Source organism: Natator depressus, chromosome 10 (assembly GCF_965152275.1).
Source record: "Natator depressus isolate rNatDep1 chromosome 10, rNatDep2.hap1, whole genome shotgun sequence".
NCBI lineage: Eukaryota > Metazoa > Chordata > Testudines > Cheloniidae > Natator > Natator depressus.
The window spans coordinates 3820196-3839980 of record NC_134243.1 but is presented as its reverse complement, the minus strand read 5'-3'; the positions used below and the strand labels follow the sequence as shown (position 1 = coordinate 3839980).

Genomic DNA, 19785 nt, shown 5'->3' with positions numbered 1-19785 from the left:
GAGTTGGGGTATGGTTGTCGGAGGCGGGGGCGGGGGAGGCTCTGCTTCCCGTGTGCGGTAGCTGTGCAAGGGGCTTTGGAGGGAGTGCGGGGAGAGGCCTGAGGCAGGGCTGCCCACACAGGCTCTGAAGCAGCCCACAGGGAATAGGGATGCAGATGGGTGAAATTGGAAGCAATGCACTAGTGAGAACCTTGGGGCTGGAGCCTGAGGGAAAGGGAGCGACAAGGGCCCCCTCCCCTCCCAACACACACACACTCCCACACCCTTTGCTGGTCCTGAGACAAGGGTGCAGGGCTGCTAGCCGCAGTTCCTAAGAGGAGAGCTGTGTGAGCCTTGCACCAAGGGCTGAAGGACTCTCTGAGCCTGTGATGGGGCTAAAGTGCTACTGAGCCCAGAGGGGGCTGTGAGCCAGGACTTGTTTTGGCTCTTTCTGTTGGACTTTTATTTATCCCAGGAAGGGGGAGGCCTTTAGCTTTTCAGTGGAACACTAGGAGGGGCTGTGGAGGATCCCTGGGCAAGAGGGGAAACCGAGGCACAGAGCATCAGTTGATGGGACAAGGCAAGCTGACCATCTTGTCCTAGGCCTTTCTTTGGTCCAATGAGACCTCTCTGTTTCCTTATCGTGGGTCTATTTCTTGTTATTTTTCTATGCGGACTTTGTGCAGCTGAAAGGAGCTGGCTTGGCATCCTAGAGACTGAAGCCTGTCTTCACCCAAAGACCAGACTCGGCACAGGCCTCACCAGCTCATCTCAGCTATGCCCTGGGAGGAACCCCACTTCTAGGAGCAAAAGGGGAGCTCCTATTCCATGGGCTGCTCCATCCTGGTCTCTCTCCTGGGGCTGCCAAATGGGCTTTTTTGTACCTACCACCTAGCAGGGACTGGACTGAGAGACACCAGCGCTTTCTCTTTTGCCAGTGAAAAGCCACCAGCTCATAACAACTCTGTTACTTTTGACCTAAGCAGCATTCAAACCAGGGAGCTCGCTAACAAGCCACAGTCGTCTCCCTTGCCAAGCGGTCTTCGTGACATCAGTGGATAGGACAACTTGGAAGAAGAAGGCAGCTGGACTTTTCAGAACAGTCTAAGGGCACTAGGTGCCCAAGACCAAGAAATTCAGTGGGATTTGGGCACCAAGTTCTAAAACCCTTTACCAACATGCTGAGATACCACTATCCCCAGGGCTAGTCCTTTATTATGTCCCCATTTACAATACTTGACCATTCTACCATCGATGAGCCTGGTCGTTGGGTTGAATCAAATCGTATCTGAACTCTTGAATGCCAGGAGAGTTCATCAGTAATTCACTAGATCATAAGTTAAATGCACTGTGCAAATATTCTGTACTGGACAAATTAGGCTTGCATCAAACAGTAAAAAAGGGGCTTTTGATGCATCTGAGCCCTGGGCATAGGGGATATAGGGCCAGGAAGGTCAGAGCAAGTGTTATGGAACAAGGGTAGCTTGCCAGACACCAAAAGGGATTTTTACATAATTGCTCAAATATGCCTTAAATTTGCCATAAGACTACAAAGGGGTAACATGTACTCACAGTTCTTCCAAGGAAGTCAGATGTTCAAAAGCCTGAACATCTAAAATGGTGATCTTGTTATTGGAAAGATCCCTAGAGAAAGAGAACAGTGCAATGCAGCTTATTATTATGCAAATTCATTGTGTCTGTCTTCCACCATCGAGGCTTAGAAAAGACTGTCTCCAAACTCCATCCAGATTCCAGACAGAAAGTAAGTTCTTGGTGTATTAAAATGGAACAATTCTCCCAGCCAAAAATAACACCTTTCCCAGCTATAAAGCATCCGCTGCTCCAAGCTTTGCATTATGTGTCGATATGAATTAGGCCTATCACTACACAGAAAAATACCCTCATAACATTTTTAAAGTAAAATAATTACAGGCATGACAAATTTATGACTATTTCTGAGGCACCAGTTTGAAACCCAAGTCTAAAATATGCCTCATAAAGAAATTACTTTAAGGAATAATTTTGACAAAGTAGTTATTGAATTATACATAGAATTTTCTGTGGAACCTTCATGTAGTGTTGCCAGTGCCAAAGAACTGGTAATTAATTACAGGAGTGACGCATTCAACTTCAATACAAAAATCTTTTTTAATGACTGCAGAACTTAGAAGAGGAGAAATAAGAAAATATTTTTTGTTAAAGTAAATACAGGGGCCGTATTGAACTCTATATAAAGGAACACTGGGGAAATAACCATTTTAAACCCTTCCGTCTTACTAATAACCTGCACCTTATTCAAACTGGAACTGTTTCCACCCTCCCATTCACTTTACACTATTTATACTGTTCAATTTATGTCCTTTGTTTCACTGTCCTAGCTAAGTGACATTTAAAAGTAAACAAACTAGTCAGTTTCCATTTCAGTTCCTGATGAGTCTCATTTCTTACACCCTCACCCAGTGCTGCTAGGGAACTGCACCAGCAAGAAAAAGGTTAAGCAAAAAAAAGAAGAGAATCTTTGCAATTACGCTCTAAAAAATTAGCAAAAAACCCCTTACTCTCTCCTGCCATCTATCTCCACCCCCTGACAATTTACTGTTTATATTAGGTTTTGCAACACAGGACAAAACCTAAATTGGGAGCCTAAAATACTTGACTGTGACCCTTTAATATACTAATATAATACCAATGACATACATAGCTGTCTAACAGTAAATACAACGGTTCTCCTAGCTGTTTGAATGCTGAACCAGCTACACCAGCAGGTTGAAAAGGGGGTTGGAATAAGCACAATGGGCTGATCCTTTCAGGTGTCATGCACTTCCCTGACAGGTCTAGGCAGTTCTCCTAAGTTCTCCTAAGTTCCAGAGGTGACACATAAAGAATAAAAATCAGAGCCTTTTTTTTTGTATGCTGAATTCTTTCCTAGGGCATTCCTTGCAATTTCCCTTTGCTGCCTCATCTCCGATTTCATTCGGCAAGGTCTAATCCTCCGGATGGATCATTCATCTGACACCTAAATTCGGTCTATATTTTTTTAACCGAACACACAAGGTAAATCACAATCCAAAATTCAACAATCCTCTCAAACAGCAGACAGACAACTGTCCTAGAACCACAGGAATGTGGGGTTGTTGGGAGATTAGTGACGGGAATGCCTAACAGGGAAGGGGCATTTATTTGAGGAGTTACAGTATCTTTACCTGGACTTTCTCTGGGGGATTTTTCCTCCAGCTAATAGCACATTTAGAAGAAATTTCCAGCAGCCCTCTGAAGGGAACATGAGTGCTGCAAAATAACAATTAAGAAATGCACAAAGGCAGAAGCCAACAGAGATGTTTGTCAAATCAATATGCATTTCCTTTGCTCAGCCTAGCCAGATAATAGCAGAAAATGAAGCATCCTTTGCTAAACTTTCACAAAGATGCATGAGCTGCACTCTGTGTAGGAGGTGTTTAACTTCCAGACATCAGAGTTACTTCCAAAACCATTTACGACTCCTACTCACAAGGCAAAAAAAATGAGAGTTTTGGAATTGGATCCCAGCTGCTCCAGTCAAGACAGGTTTAAGCCCTTCCCCATGGAGATGCTGTCTCATTTCTCTAGTTTATTTTCTTGGGTCTCTGCTTTGCACCTCTATCCCCACACGACCTATATTTATTGCACCACAATCCGATTCATTGAGGACAGGTAGAGATAGTTACAAGGGGGCTTTTGCATCGCTTGGGAATAAATTTAGTCTATCCTTTCGAAAAAGTTTTACAAAACCTGATCAAAAAAGATAGCTTCATGAAGTTGAAAAAAATGAAAATAAGACTTTTGGGTGGATTTAAACCTTCTCCCTTCAGTGCTGGAGGCCTTGTATTGCCAATCTCAAATGTTCAAAAACTGCGAGTCAGGCCCCTGCAAAAATTGAAAGATTGATTTAAATATGATGCCATTTAAAAATATATATTTTTGGTTTCATTTGCCTCCTGGCTTTTGAGTCTTTAGGGGTCAAGTGTTCTTGCTTTTCTCCATAACTAAGAGAGCTGAAAACGTTTAAAATGAAAGCAGAGGTTCTCACATAATCACATGACTCCAGAGTCTGGGGCTTTAAGAAAAAACATCTAACAACATGATACTTGCAATAAAACACAGACTTTGACAACCCAGACCCAGCTGTGTTGTGCTACTGTGGCAGAGAAAATGTGGAACTGACTATAAACAAAATGATGCTAAGATGAGCACAGCTCACCCATTCACCGAACTTGCCATTATGCAGGGAGGGTGAAATTCATCCTTGTGCAGCCAGCCAGCCCTATGGGCTAAGTGGGACTTAAGCGGCATATAGGCCTTGTGACGATCCCTCTGAACTGAAATTAATGTTACCAATAAAATTCAGGGTAACTCTTTTTTTTTGCATTCTGTGACCAGCTTCAATAATGAGTAAAATAGCACCACCACCAACAACAAAAAATCAACCAATTCAACAACCCCAAAACAAAACAAAAAACAGCATCGGTGGTGGAAAGTGACTTACATTTTTGAAACCCTTTTGCTTGTAGGACCCTAAAGCGCCCCTCCCCTCCCCGACCCCTTGTAACACAGGGATGGATGATATTTTTTAAATACAGGATTGTTATCTTGACCGTGTTCCTTTAACATGCTTTCAAAATACATTCCTCTCCTGGGCCCCTAGCGCTCAAACAGTTAAATGTCTTCAGCTTCTCCTGAAACCATGTGAGGCTGGCTAGCTTGAGATTGGCCGCCTGCCACTTCAGTCACTTTCACCAGAATAGTCCTAGACTATTTAGTTGATTTCCCTTTGGCCTCTAGCCAAAACCATTGCTAGTATTGGATATCCCTCTGACCCCCACCTATCTACTTGCTGCTACTGGACCCCAGGTAACCTACAGGAGAAAACAGCCAAGCTCAAAAGGATTTCTGTGCATAAACACTACATACCTTCAGTGAAAGGATGGGCTTGACGGCAAGCCAAGTCTTTAGCAAGCACCGTGTACCTTCTGTGAGGGGTGCACACACAGTGGGTAATTAATTTCCTTGCAATAACAAGGAGACAGCTAGAGTACTTCTTTTTCAGTTCTCTCCTTTGCGATGTCTGGAAATGTCCCGTTTATGCTGTCAGACAGGACCTCAGGCGCAGGGCAGAGGGAGATCATGTTTCAGCCCTGACAGCTCCCACACGTTGTTCCCCAAAACTACAAACTGACATGTTGCCGTACAGTCGCGCCTTCAGAGTCAATGACTGGCCATTCAGAGGGCTGCCTGGGCCGCATCATGCAGAGAGGCAATGGCCTTGCCTGGCCTTGTCAGATTTGTGGATAACGTCATTGTCAAGGTGGGGGTTGCAGGTGGCATATGATACTTGCTGACATTCCTGTTCTCCCCTAATGTACCTGACAGATTTAGCTGGCTTCCTCTCTACTGTGCCCCAAACCTTACTGTACTCCTGGCTTCCCCTCCATTATCCCCCACACCCTAGTGTCGGCTCAGGGCTCCTTTGGTGTTCCTCACACACAGTTCATTGCTTCGGGCTCTTTCAGGCCTCTGACAGGCCCCTGAGGGGAAGTGATTCACTCTGGGAAAGCAACGTGGCTCCGGCCCATCCATCTTCCAATGCTATTTCAGTGCTGAGGCCCTCCACCTCCTCTGTGAACGTTAATTAACGGAGCCCCTACAGACACCTCCCCTCCCTCAGGTAGTTGAGTATCATTCTCCTTGTTTGTCAAAGAGTAAACCTAGAGCACACAGCGGTTCCGTAGCCAGCCCAAGGAATACAGCTGAAGAGCCCTGGCTCCCCAGGATTATTAAGATTCACTCTTGCCCTGGACCAAGACTGGAAATGATGATTCCTCCTGGCCTGCCCCATGAAAGGGCAGGGAGTCCAAAGAAGCTTCTCTCCACAGTCCATTGGGCACCTGGGCCAGTTCCAGACAAACTGCCCAGCATAAGCAACCATGCACAGCGTAATGCTGTGCTGGATTACAGCTCTGCCACCTCATAGTCCTTAATTATACCTCTCACATTGCAGCACGGGCAACAGATCCAAGTACCTTTGACTCCAGAACCCCAGGCTTTTACCACCCGAGTTAAAAGATAGCTGCTTTAGCGAGCTCTGCCAGTAAGGCTTTTATCCTCCCTGTAGTCCTACCACTAGAGGGCACCACAATCCACATACAAGCCAAAACATTATTCCCTCACTGGCTGCTGGTCAGCCCATGGCTTCTCTGAGCCAACAATAGATTAAAATAATCTCCCTGACTTTAAGCAGCACCAGATCTCTTCTGTGCAAGGCCTGTGACAGCAGCGAGGTTCCTGGTGAAGGTGATAATGGGTGAGAGAAGAATGGAGAGATTACTCGCAGCCCCACCTGCACAAGGAGGTCACTCTCTGCCAGCTGCACTTCCGAAGGACTGATTGTCTTTTCCCACTGTTTCCTCTGCAACATGTATGGAAAATAATCTGATGCCTTACCGGCATGGGAAGGGCTGCTTCTTAACCAAACAAGGTTACAGCATAAAAAGAAACTTGCCAGGAAAGAAACTACCGACCAATAAAACCCCACACTAAGGCTGCAGGACGGGACCAAAATGCAGCAGTCCAGTGCCACAAACGGCCATGGCTACATTTTCCCATCTCCTTGCCAGGACCGAGGAAATTCGGAACAGGTTCAAAGCCAAGCTAAAGCCAGCAAGAGAACAAGGCTCCTCAGTGAGATTTAACCAGCATGCAGGCTGTCACGTGCCCTAATTAAAAAAAAAAAAGAGTATTAGCTCAATTGTCTCAGAGGTGACAGGAGGGCTCAGGGGTTGAGCAGCCTCAGTTTCCCTGTCTGTGAAATGGGGATCATGTTACTGCCTGGGGAGGCTGTGCAGATCAATGCCTTTGTCTTTGTGAAATGCTCTGTGAGCCTTGGTTGGAAGGCACAGTAAAAGAGCAGGTTTCAGAGTAGCAGCCGTGTTAGTCTGTATTCGCAAAAGGAAAAGGAGGACTTGTGGCACCTTAGAGACTAACCAATTTGTTTGAGCATAAGCTTTCGTGAGCTACAGCTCACTTCATCGGAATGAAAAAGGAATGCATCTGATGAAGTGAGCTGTAGCTCACGAAAGCTTATGCTCAAATAAATTGGTTAGTCTCTAAGGTGCCACAAGTCCTCCTGTTTTTTTTAGTAAAAGAGCAGTTATTACTATGAAGGAATAAAAACTGAGCTGGAAATACTACACCACAAGAGATCTCTTCACAACTCCCCAAATGACCAGGAAGCTCAGAGATGCGTCAGTCAATAAACATACGTAGTTAAGCAAATTTTATCAAACTTGCCAAAAGCCCACTGGAGTTGGATTCAAACGGGACAAAGATGTAGAGAGGAAAGATGGTCTGGTGGTTAGGACATTAGCCTGGTACTTGGGAGAACTGTCTTTGGTTCCCTGCTCTACCACAGGCTCCCTGTGTGACCATGGGAGGTCACTCAGTCTTTCTGTGCCTCGGTTTCCCACTTGTACAATGGGGATTACTGCTCAGGCAGACTGTGAGTATCAAAACATTAATGATTGTGAGGTGCTAATACTCCAGGGATGGTGACCAGTTACACACTTAAGAGAGATAGCTGGTCCCTTTATCTGAACCCCACCTTTGCTATCTGCTACCCCTTGAGCAGACCAAGAAGGAAACCAGCAGCATCTGGTGCCTGGTGGCTGCTTTGTTCATTCATAAAGTTTAGACAGGAGGAGGGTTTGCAGCGGTCAAACTGTTCAATTTACATTGGCCAACTAATGCTCTGCAGGGCTGGGGCAGCCATTGTGTTTATTCCTGCAGCATTCTGGGGGAAAGACTTTTTCAATGTGTTTTTTTTTTTCCTCTTCCCTAGTCCAAAGAACACATAATGTTAAACAGAATATAGCCTGCTCCTCACTGCCAAGACTGATGTCATACTCCCATTATGTCATTCACGGGCCCATCCCGCCTTCCTTTCATGAAGCAGAAGGGGAGGGAAGAGAGGGGCAGGAAAAAAAAGAAAAAAGAGCTACGCTGGATCACTCCTTTCTCAGCCCTTTTGGTGCATGGAGTCCAGCCAGAACAGTAATGGGAAAAGCATCCACAGCCACAGAGAACTGTCTGCACAGATAGAGGCTTGTGTGCAGGCTGACGGAGGGCTGCAATGATTCATTAATAAAGGAGCTTCGAGTTTATAAGCTACAAAAATAAAAGCCACTGGGCCAGGGAAGAAAACAAACCCCGAGAGAAAGTGGGGGAAAGGAGTTTCTCTGCCCTTCTGAAGCAGGATGGAGCACACGACTCTGAGCAGGGGACAGGGTCTGGAGGGACTCAAAAGCAGAAGCAGCCACGGTCATGCCTTGTTTGTTTCATTAAAAGAACCACCAGCAAGTCAGGACTCTGAGAGTCCATTAAAGCCCCGTCAGTATTAAGGAAAAGTGAGGGAAATTCATCCTTGCGTGGCTGCTGCTAAGAGTCCCTCAGTGCCAGCGTGGGGTTGAACTCTGAGCCTCCAGGGGCGCATGAGCTCGTAAACTTAAAGAAGGGAAAAAGCTATCAGATCTTCCCAGGCAGGACAGGGCTGGTCCCTGCAGGACACACTAGGGCTTTGGGGTAAGAGGAGCATGTCCCTGGCTAAGTGCCAGTTCAAGGGACCAAGTAGGTGCACCCAGATTCAACAGCTGGGCTCTCTGTCCTTCAGGAGAGACTAGGGTTTCCTTGCAGACCTGGAGGGTAGGGCGTGCCTCCCTCTCCACGACTGCATCCCCTTCCCAGAAAGTCTCCCCTCCTTTCATGTAATTCCCAAATGAACAATTGAAGATGCATTTCCTAATGTCCCCACAATGGGGCTCCCGCTCCTCCTGCCCTGTGTTCTTGAGGAACACCCCCTGCCCCAGACACATACACACCGCCCCACTCCCAGCCCCCACGTTACATGCACACAAGCAAAAAAACCCCATCGCATGCCTCAGCCCAAAGAAACACGTCTCATCTCAGCAAGGCCTGGGTGGGACAGCCCATGTGAGTGAGATCACAACTCCAGAGTCATCAGAGCCTGGAAAATCACAGAGAGAGGAAAGGGTATTTACACACACACACCCCAACACGGGTGGGAAAGGCATGACTAAGAAACAGTGTGGTGAGGTGCTTGTACTAACTAATTCACAGGGTGCAGATAAGTCCAGGTCCTGCTGTGAATCGGGGGAACCACATTGAAGTTAAACTGGAAACTGCGCAGGTGTATCTGACAGGAGAATTGGGCCCCAGGATGTCTGCATTTCCTCCCTTTTGAGTGTTTAAAATTGTAACCTTAACCTTCCATTCACAGAAGGTTTATTTAAATGTAACTTCCCTACTTAATAGAGGGGAGGGAGGAGAATCAACCAGCAACTTCTGCTTATTCCCCCAAACATTTCCCAAATTGCTTCTTCAGAACCCCGAGGGCACGCAGCACCTTGCAAGACTCAGCTCTCCTTAACAAAGTCTCACAGAGTGGTAAACTGAGGCACTGACAAGTTAAGTGATTTGTTCAAGGCGCTGCAGCACATCACTGACAGAGGTGGGAATAGAACCTCGGGGTCCTGACTCCCCGTCCTCTGCTCTTATCATCAGCTCACACTCCCTCCCAAAAGTGAGATTGCACAATTGTGGGATACACAATAATGGAGCGCCCAGGGGACAAGTTGCATGGGAGGAGGGGAGCAGGAGAACAGAAATGCAAAACTGTCTGAAATGCCCCCTTTTAAAATACAGACACACAGAGCAGCTGACCAAGTAGGACTGCTATCTAAGGATGTCTATACAGCAGGCATGCTGCAGTAGGTGTTAACATGGCAAATGCAGTAGATGGGAAGAAAATGCAGGCCAGTGCCCCTCTGTAGAAAGTGTGTGTCCTGGTGCTGCCTCACTTTCATAATAGCCTTTCCAGAAAATAGAGCTTCTGGAGGGAAAAAAAACCTAGGTGTTTTTTGCACACTTGAGCCAGGAAAATGTGTTTTTTAGCTGACTTGATTCTTTTTTGGCTTGCGCCTCTCCTAAGTTGCAGAAAGGAAGCAACGGGGCTTGTGTGCAGCAGGGGGGTTCCAGATTTATGCCGCAAAGGCTTTGAAATTTTAAAAAATGCATCTCGTTACAAGTCCGGAGCTGGGCCCTGGGGAAGTGACACTTATGGACTCATGCTATAGATAGGAATGTCCCAGCTTCCAGTTTGGAAACGAATATTCTCTCCACAGTGCTGCTGCATGGCGGTCTCTCGGCATCGTAGCAAGCTTGGGGGATAGGGGTAGGACGTGGCGCCTTTCTCCACGGGATCGCTGGTTTCAGTCCGACTCAGGTGGGCACTGGCTAAGGCTGGGCTTCCAAAGGAGGTTAATAGATTAAGATGCCCAAATCCCATTTCACTTCAGAGAGCTGAAGCGGAACTTATGCATAGGCCCTGTGCTGGTCCTCTGCACACTTCACCCTTTCTGTCCCAAACTGTTGTATAGGGTTGTTGTGAGCTGTGCATTCCACCCCAGAGGTGGCTGCATTTCAGTACAGAGAAATCCCAGTGATTCCATTACAGGTATAATTTTCTAAAGCATGTTTGGGTCTGTAGGGATTAAATGTACTAGACAGAGCACCGTGCAGAGACAGGAAAAGAGACATATATTGAGACTTGGGGCTGGACCAGGGCAACTGCTGAGCGTGAGCAAGACCCCTGCCTCCTGGGATCAACAATACTGTGAGACCAGGGCCATCTTCCATCCAAGGCAGCCACTGTACAATGCCAATTTAATTTGAAAAACCAAACAGGTTTGTTCATTTTTATTTAAAAATCCAAGTCACGAATGTTTAGCTCTCAGAAAGGGTGCTGACCAAGAAAATTTATTTTCACAAATGTTCCCCTACAAACTTTTCCACAACAAAATCGCAGTTCCTGGGCTGAAAATTCAAGGCAAGGACACAGCAATGTTTGCAATGTTGTGTATGCTTTGTATTCACACAGCACCACTCACGAGAGGACTGCAAAGAACTTGACGTACACCCCTGCAAGGTAGCTGTTATAACCATAGGGAACAAAGAATGGGTTTTGGTTGAGGCGCTGCGCTGGGACGCATGAGATCTGGATTCAATTCCCTGCTCCGCCACAGACTCACTGTGTGACCTTGGGCCTGTCACTGGGCCTCATTTCCCTCTCTGTAAAACCGGGATAATGCTACATTCTTTCTTCCACTCTTTGTCCATCCTATCTATTTAGACTGTGAGCTCTCTGGAGCAGGGACCATCTATTACTCTCTATTTACACAGCATCTAGTGCAATGGGTGAGCTGGATTTGTAAGGCATGCTAGCAGCCTTCCTGTTACTGAGGCGTGGATCCTTTAAGACCTGGTTGGGAAGGGTCATGTGACTGCCTGTGGGGACTATATAAAGCAACACTCAGCTGAGACTGGAAGAAGCTAGGGTAGAGGCAAGATCTAAGAGGAGGTGTGCTTCTCAGCAGCTGGCTAAGTGGTTGAGGGACAGAGCCTGTGAGTGACTTAGTCATAGGAAGGCAAGGCCTGAGGTGGGGCTGGGGTAAAGGCCTACCTCAAGCAGGGCAGGGAGTAGCCCTGATGGAATAACATTGTGGACAGGTGAGGTTGGAGTAAGGACATTGGGGCTGAAGCCTGGGGTAGAGAGATGGACTGGGCCCCGCAATACCTTCAGTTGCCCCTCCTGGAGAAGGCAATGGACAACCCTAACCAAAGCTGAAGGGTTGGTTGAAGCTTCCCTATGGAGAGGGCTGCAAAGACACATGCGCTAAGGGGGAAAAGCTGTCAGCAGAACCCTGTACCAAGGGCTGGAGGGGTCTGTCTGAGCCTGGGAAGGGTTGTTAGGGCCTATTTGTTTTTGGAGTTGTTGCCCCTTTCCTATGCTGACGAGGGGAGAATTTAAAGATTGGATTAGAGGGTCAAAAACACCCAGAAGCCTGTGACAGAGCATTGAAGGTAGGGAAACTAAGGCAGCAGATGACCTGATTCTGGAAAGGGCAACTAGTTATAGACCCTCTAAGTGCTACTATTATAGAACTAATTAATCATTTCCCGGATAGCAAAAGAGAGACACGGAGAAGCAAAGCATCCAAGATCACAGAGCAACGCACAGGCAGGGCTAGGGATGGAAGCCAGCAGTCCTAACTCGCAAGCCTTTGGGCTTGCCACCCCTCGCCCACTCTCACTTTGCAGTGTGACAGGATGTTGGTGTGTGGCCAGGCATGTTCCGATGTGTTCTCCCCAGCGTAAACCTTGGATTTTATTCTTTGAGTATCTGGCAAAGGCAAGCTAGTGGCACTGCTGTAATTCCAGGTGGGATCTGTCTGAAGTCTATCTGAGATTTAAATAGCGGTTATGAACATCACTCTGGCCAGAGAACACTTCTCAGACTTTCCCAAATATGGTTATGAGAGCAATCGGGGATGAAGCCACTCGGACAAAGGGAACGTGTTACCTCATGGAGCGATGTCATTTTTGGCAGGGCTGATTCACTCACTCGTGTGCGAGGGCATCGTTCAATACCTCCTCCTCCCAAATTAGGAGGGGAGGGGGGTGATTTTTCACACCATACCCTCCCAGGAACTGGAGAGATGCTTTGGGACCTGCAGCGCAGTTCATTTTCCAAGTTATTTTTAGATTATCATTTCGTTCATCATCTTGTTCCCAACATTTAACAATGAAGCCAAATGCAACAGGACACTAATGACTCACTGAGCGCCTCCTACATCCACGAGGGTCATTGAGAGTTTTGCTGTTGACTTTTGGTCCCAAATTTGGAACTTTCCCTGTTTAAAAATGTATTTTTCACAACTTTTAAGATCATTTCCTAATTGTTCAGCCAATCATATGACCTGATTGGTCATCCAGACATTCTCAAACAATATGACCCTACTGTTGCATCTCCATGGCTTGTTCTCTCGTGGGAGCTCTAACCAGGTGACTCTCATTAGCATGAAACTAAGCTTATGCCTAATTCGTCACATGCATACAGACACATTCCTGTGACAGGATGAACACCCAGCCCAACCCCTCCCTGGGAAATCATGTTTTAAAACCCAAACAGACAAGGCCTTATAGTTTGGAAATCCAACCGCCCAAATATTTAAAACTGTGTTAACAGTCACAATTAGAGCTGCATATAACAAGCTGCCTGCAGTTTTATCCAGCTACGGGTCAGCCCTGTAAATATACATTTGTTCCATCAAAAGTTTGCAAAGAAACTAAAGATATGTTAAAACAGCGTCTCTTCCCCGCATGCACAGCAGAACGGAAGGGGGGTGGGGGGTGGGAATAAGTAGGCTAGAAGCCTGCACTCTGAACCCAATCATTTTCCATGAAGCTATCCACCTTTCTCCCCCAATAGTGACCCTTTGGAAGAACCCCACAGTGATGTGCTCTCCTCCCAATGCCCAGCCCTGTTCTCTCAAAAACCAGGAGGGCTGCAAGAGGGCAGTATGCTCAACTCCTGGGGCCGGGGGATGTTTTATCTTGTTACCTTGCACTAGCCATTTAGGAGCTATGCAGGTGGGCTGCTAAGAAAAATGTATCTAAGCTTTCTTTGGTGGAAAGCGAAGCATCCCCAACGCGTGGCCCTCAGACTTAGCAAGGGGATTGTGCAGCCAGGTTGGCTGAAGCAGTAACATCTAGGTTCCAGAAACGAGCAGGGCTCCCGGAGAGAAATAATGTGAAATTTTGTAGTATTTTCCCCAGCACCAGAAGCACTGATACATATAACGAATGAGCGACAGAGACAAGGCTTTTAAGATGCAAGAAGCTTCAGAGAATATTTAAATGATATAAAAAGGACCTCAGTTCGCTTAAATGGAAGGAGCTAGCTCCAGAAAATGGAGATAAATCCTGGTAAATCTTCTCAAAGAGAACGCATCAAGTTGGCAAACATTCCCACATGATATGAAGTAAATATTTGCATAGCTTGTTACTGTAGAAACCTCTTAGGACATCCACGTTTTGTTTCACCAGGGGAACACTAAGATACTTTAGATATTAACATGCAACCATGAGACCTTTGAACCACATAATTCTGCTATACCACTGGTTCTGCTATATCATTGATTTGAGTCGCTGGTACGTGCTCATCTGAAATGCAACGGTGGGGTTTTTAGTTTAATAGCAGATTTTTAAATCAATAATGTCCAACTGACTTTGTGGCTGAGCTAAAACAGAAAGGCTGCTAGAAAGGTGTGTGACTGGAAAGTACCCAGGTCATAACCATACTTAAAAGGGAGGAAAACTGTAGCCCCAAAGCAGCAAGGTTATTCCTTTCAGGGGAGCTCATGAAGGACTGAGAAGTTAATAGTAACCTTAGTTCTCAGCAAACTGATCTGCTAACGACAGGCAAAGTTGGGCATCCCTGGTTCAAAATTTTTGTAAGGAGGATGCAGGGGAAGAATCTACTCAAAATATGGTTACACCTGCACTAGAGACAACGGACCTGATTCTCGTTTACACTAAGACCACTCCGTACTACTCTAGCTGTGTCAACAGGCCCGAAGTGGGTGTAAATATAATGTACTCCCACATTAAGACCCCTTTACACCACAGTGGTGTAAAGTGGCCTGACTATAAATGAGAACCAGACCTAATGTAATCACTTTGTGGCAACTTATTCATGAGCTGTTCTGCAAACCATGGGTCACATGGAGAACGTGAGATCTGCTCCAAAATTCCCAAACCACAAGTGCCTGCCACTTGGGATCAAGATGAATCCTCATTATCTGTGCTTATATTAGTGCTTTATGTTCTCTTTACAAGAGTCACAAGAACCTAAGCAGGGCCAACTTTCTGTTCATCAGTGGACAGACGTGATATTGGCATAGTAGCCAAATAACTACAACAAATTAGCAACCCCATCTCAAACTACCCCTTTAAAGCTTCCTCGCATGGTTTCCCGTAAAATTTTGTTTAGTTAAGAGCAAATTCCACCAGGCAATCAAATATTGCAGACCCCTAGGGTATTGCTTAAGACAGGTTTCATTGTATTTATTTGAAGCGTGTCTGGCATGCAGACTTTATTGTTGGACCTTTTATCAACGTTATTCTCTTCTGATTTAAAAGGCTCTCCTGTTCAGGTCTCTTGTCAATGCCATGTAGCTTAAAACTTGGACAGTAACCTAAAACTCATGGAGGTAGTGGAAAGGCTAGGACGGGTAATAGAGATGTCGTGCCGTCTACCTTCAGGTCATTGGTTCATTTATGGCCCCAGGCCACTCGCGACCAAGAATAACTTTTGGAACTGTCTTGCCGTCCATTTTGTGCTCGACAAGTGTACAGCTATCTGCAGTTTTGTCCCGCTGAACGTCAGCCCTGCAAATATACAGGGCAGAAGACTTCAGGGTTGTCAGACCGATATCAAATCCATCTAAAAGCAGGATAACATAAACGGGGCCACACGCCGAGCAAACAGTGATGTCGAGAATAAACACAGAGCCCGCCCCCAACTGTGTTGACTGAACAAATCCAAAGCCACGCTACAGCAAGAGAAAAGCGACTGCGTGTTCAGGTCACTAGGATAGGCCAAACCATGGGCTGCTGTGAAGTCCAGCTTTTGTTTTCCTTGCAGCCGTAGTGTTATGTCTACTCTCTGTGGTCGAGTAAATGACAGACGGGGCCTCCAGATGTTCTAAAACACCCCGACCTGCCCAGTACATTAGCCAGTCGGGCGGATAAGCTAGGAACCCTTTCCCTTTTCCTTGGCAATCTGCTTTCTTCACTAACAAGGAGCAAAGAAGATGATTCATCCACTTTTAAGGCCAGAAGGGACAACTGAGATCATTGAGTCTGTTATCTTATATAACACAGACCATAGGACTTTCATAAATTAATTCCAGCTTCAAAGTCAATAGCTGCAGTTGATCTAGAGCAGGGGTGGCCAACCTGACCCTGAGAAGGAGCCAGAATTTACCAATGTACATTGCCAAAGAGCCACAATAATATGTCAGCAGCTCCCCATTTGCTCCCCACCTCCCGCGCCTCCCAGTCAGCTGTTTCATGGCATGCAGGAGGCTCTGGGGGGAGGGGAGGAGCGAAGGCATGGCAGGCTCAGGGGTGGGGGCGGGAAGGGGGGGAATGGGGGCAGGGCCTGTGGCAGAGCCAGGGGTTGAGCAGTGAGCACTCCCCGGCACATTGGAAAGTTGGCGCCTGTAGCCCCAGCCCTGGAGTCGGGGCCTGTACAAGGAGCCGCAGATTAACTTCTGAAGAGCCCCATGGGGCTCCGGAGCCCCAGGTTGGCCAGCCCTGGTCTAGAGCATAGCTTCTAGAAAAACATCCAGTCCTGACTGAAAGTGAGAGTGAATCCACCACAACCCTGGGTTAAGTTGTTCCAATAGTTAATTATCCTCACTGTTAAAAAAACCCTGTGCCTTATTTCTCTAGCTTGAAACTCCAGCCATTAGCTCATGTTATACCTTAGTCTGCTAGATTGAAGAGCCCTCTCTTATCCGATTATTGCTCCTCATGTAGGTTCTTATAGGCTGTGGTCAAGTCACCCCTTAACTTTCTCTTTAATGAGCTGGAGCTCCTTGAGCTTATCATTATCAGGCAGGTTTTCTAATCCTTTAATCATTCTCATGGCTCTTCTCTGAACCCTCTCCAATTTATCAACATCCTTCTTAACTTGGGGACACACCAGAACCAGACACAGTGTTCCTGGAGTGGTCGCCCCAGTGCCAAATACAGAGATAATATAACCTACTCAGAATCCCCCAGTTTATGGCTCCAAGGATCACTCTGGCCCCTTTGGGCACAGCATTGCACTGGGAACTCATGTTCAGCTCATTATCCACTATGACCCCTAAGTCTTTTTCAGACTCGCTGCTTCCCAGGACAGAGTCCCCCATCCTGAAAGTATGGCCTACACTCTTTGTTCCTACATGTCTGACTCTACATTGAGCTGTATTAAAACACACTGTTTGCTTGTGCCCATGATACCAAGCGATCCAGATCACTCGTCCTCGTCATTATTCACCACTCCCCGCAATCTTTGTGTTATCTGCAAACTTCATCAGTAATTATTTTGTTTTCTTCCAGGTCACTGATACAAAATGTTACATAGCATAGGGCCAAGAACCAATCCCTGCGGGACCTCACTGCAAACCCCACCCTCTCCAGGATTCCCCATTTACAATTACATTTTGAGGCGTAGCATTAGCCAATTTTCAGCCCATTTAATGTGTGCTGTATTGTTCTAGTTTCTGAATCTAGTTGTGTGGTACTAAGTCAAAAGTTTTACATCAACACTATTACCATTATCAACCAAACTTGTCTTCTCATATACAGACACACATATATAAGAAATCAAGTCAGTCTGACAAGATTTGTTTTCCATAAATCCATGCTGATTGGCATTAATTATATTACCTTTCTTTACCTCTTTATTAACTCTGAGTTCTGTATCGGCCATTCCATTATTTTGCACAGGAGCAATTTCGGGCTGACAGGCCTATAATTACCCAGCTCATCCCATTTACTTTTTTAAAATATTTGAACAACATTAGCTTTCTTCCAGTCCCCTGTACCTTCCCCAGCGTTTCAAGCGTTACTGAAAATCAACATTCATGGTCCAGCGCTTTTAAAATCTTGGATGTAAGTTATCTTGACCTGATGATTTGAAAATGTCTAACTTTAGTAGCTGTTGTTTAATATCTTCCTGCACTGCTGTTGGAATGGAAAATATATCATGATCATCATCATATGATATGAATACATCATCTGTCTTTTTCCCACATACAGAACAGAAATATTTATTGAACACGTCTGCTTTTACTGCATTATTATTGAGAATTCTACCATTTCCATCTAGTAATAGACCAATGCCATTGTTAGATTTCTTTTGTTTCTAATAAACTGTAACTCCTCATTGTTCTTAAATCTGCTGGCCATAAATTTATCCTTGTCTCCTTTTGCTTCCCTTATCAGTTTTCTACTATTCCTAGTTTCTAATTGATAATCATTGCTATGAACTTCCCCTTTTTTCCATGTTACATATAATTTATTTATTTGTAAATGCTTTCAGTTCCCCTCAAGCTGTTTTTTTAACAAGGGTAAATGACAAGGACAATGACAAGGACAGCTCTATATACTGGTCACACTGGTACTGAGCGGAAAGAACGAGGTGTCCCCATCACAAAACCAATCCCAACACCCTAAATGACCTTCTCCCCAAAGAGGTCAAGATGATGGAACTCCCTTATCACCCGTAGAGGTGGGGTCCTTTCAGGACAGGCTTGATGTAATAGAATCTGGCTCTGTTGTTGCATCTCTTCTGTCCATATGAAAAATATCACTCTCATCCGGTGCCTTTCATCAGTTATAATTTAGAAACACACAAGCAAACAGAAAAGGGCCCCTGGGAGCTGGGATCAGTAGCCAGTCAAGGTTTAAAACAATCCAAGCATGATCATCCAAAGTTGCAACCCAGCACCACCCAGGCAGTGAAGTCGATGCTTTCTTTATACGAAGTATTGAAATGACTTTTCCGATCTTGTAGCAGATGCAAATGCAGCTGTAGAAAAAGCACAAAATGCTCAATGCCCCGGAGAGCAAGAAATGGGGGTGGGGGGTGGGAGAGGAGGATTCCTACAGCATTAGCAGCTTTCTAGTGTAGCATTCATAACCCCATGTCAGTGCTCCATGGGGGCCAGGGCCAATGACAGTGATGGACTTCCCGGCAGCGGGTTTCGATCCTGCACAGTACAGATACTATTGGAAAAGAAAATCACAGAAATGAAAGATGGAGTGAGCCGCTAAGTCATCTAGTCCATTCTCTTTCCCATGCAGGATTGTTCCCTACAATTCTCCAGGGCTTGGTCTAGCCCTGTTTAAAATGTCCCAACCTATGGGGTGTCCATTTCCTTTGGGGGAACAAACAGGTCATAATCTTCTTGAATTAAACTAAATCTTTTATTCATTCCTTCCTGTTTTACCTCCTTCCAGACTATCCTAAACAACTCCTCTCCCTCCTTCGTCTTTACACACTTCAGGTACTTGTAGGCTGGCACCTTGTGCCCTGCTAGCCAAATTATTCATGGTTCTTTCAGCCATTCCTCATAAAATAATAACGTACAGCGTTGTGTAAAAGTCCAGTGATGCAAACAACACTCCCAGCTAACAAAAGGCAGCAATATGGAATCTCGGTTAGGCCAACACATGTGTCGGTCCATGTGCTGGCAGAAGCCGATCTCAGAGCGTTTTGCGGCTCCAGCAGAGCCGGTGGGCTTTGTACATTTGAAAGGTACCGAGCGACATTCCCAGCACTGGTACAGCCCCGCAGCGTCGTGTGTGCCTGTGTTTGTTTGTGATTTTGTGAATAGGGCTGTTTTAGCATGTTGAGTCCTCCCAAAAGGGATGCTGTGTTGCAGCGGATTGGCTCTCTATTCCCCAAAGGAAACATCTGCACATTCCAGACACATTTTGTAACGGGAGTGAAACCCATCCTTGAAGTGAAATTTTACAGCCTCCACGGCACAAAATAACGATCCCTGGCAAGCAGCAGTGGAAAAGTAATGTTTAAAATATTATTACAGGGAAGCGGCTGCCAGAACCTCAAATTAATCATTAGAATGTGTCTTTGGAGCAGCTTGGTGCGTTATGTAACATTCATCCACCTCCAGTTTAGAAAACGGCTCCTCTGTCTCTCCCCCACACTTCTTGGTTCACTTTTTATATTTCCCACAAAGAGAGCCATGTGGGATTGGAAGCCCCTCAACAGGTTCCATGTGTCTCCCACTAAATCCGGCACACCGAGGCTTGGCCCAGAGGGAAAGTGCCCACCTCCAG

At 45.9% G+C, this 19785-nt stretch overlaps 1 protein-coding gene across 1 annotated transcript in view; it reads right to left on the bottom strand.

Moving 5' to 3' along the window:
• The window catches only part of PKD1 (polycystin 1, transient receptor potential channel interacting), a 140226-nt gene that overhangs the window by 82949 nt on the left and 37492 nt on the right, over positions 1 to 19785 (bottom strand). The window contains exon 2 of the mRNA XM_074965012.1: positions 1552 to 1623. Coding sequence (XP_074821113.1) covers positions 1552 to 1623 — 72 coding nt within the window. The remainder of the gene's footprint in view (positions 1 to 1551; positions 1624 to 19785) is intronic.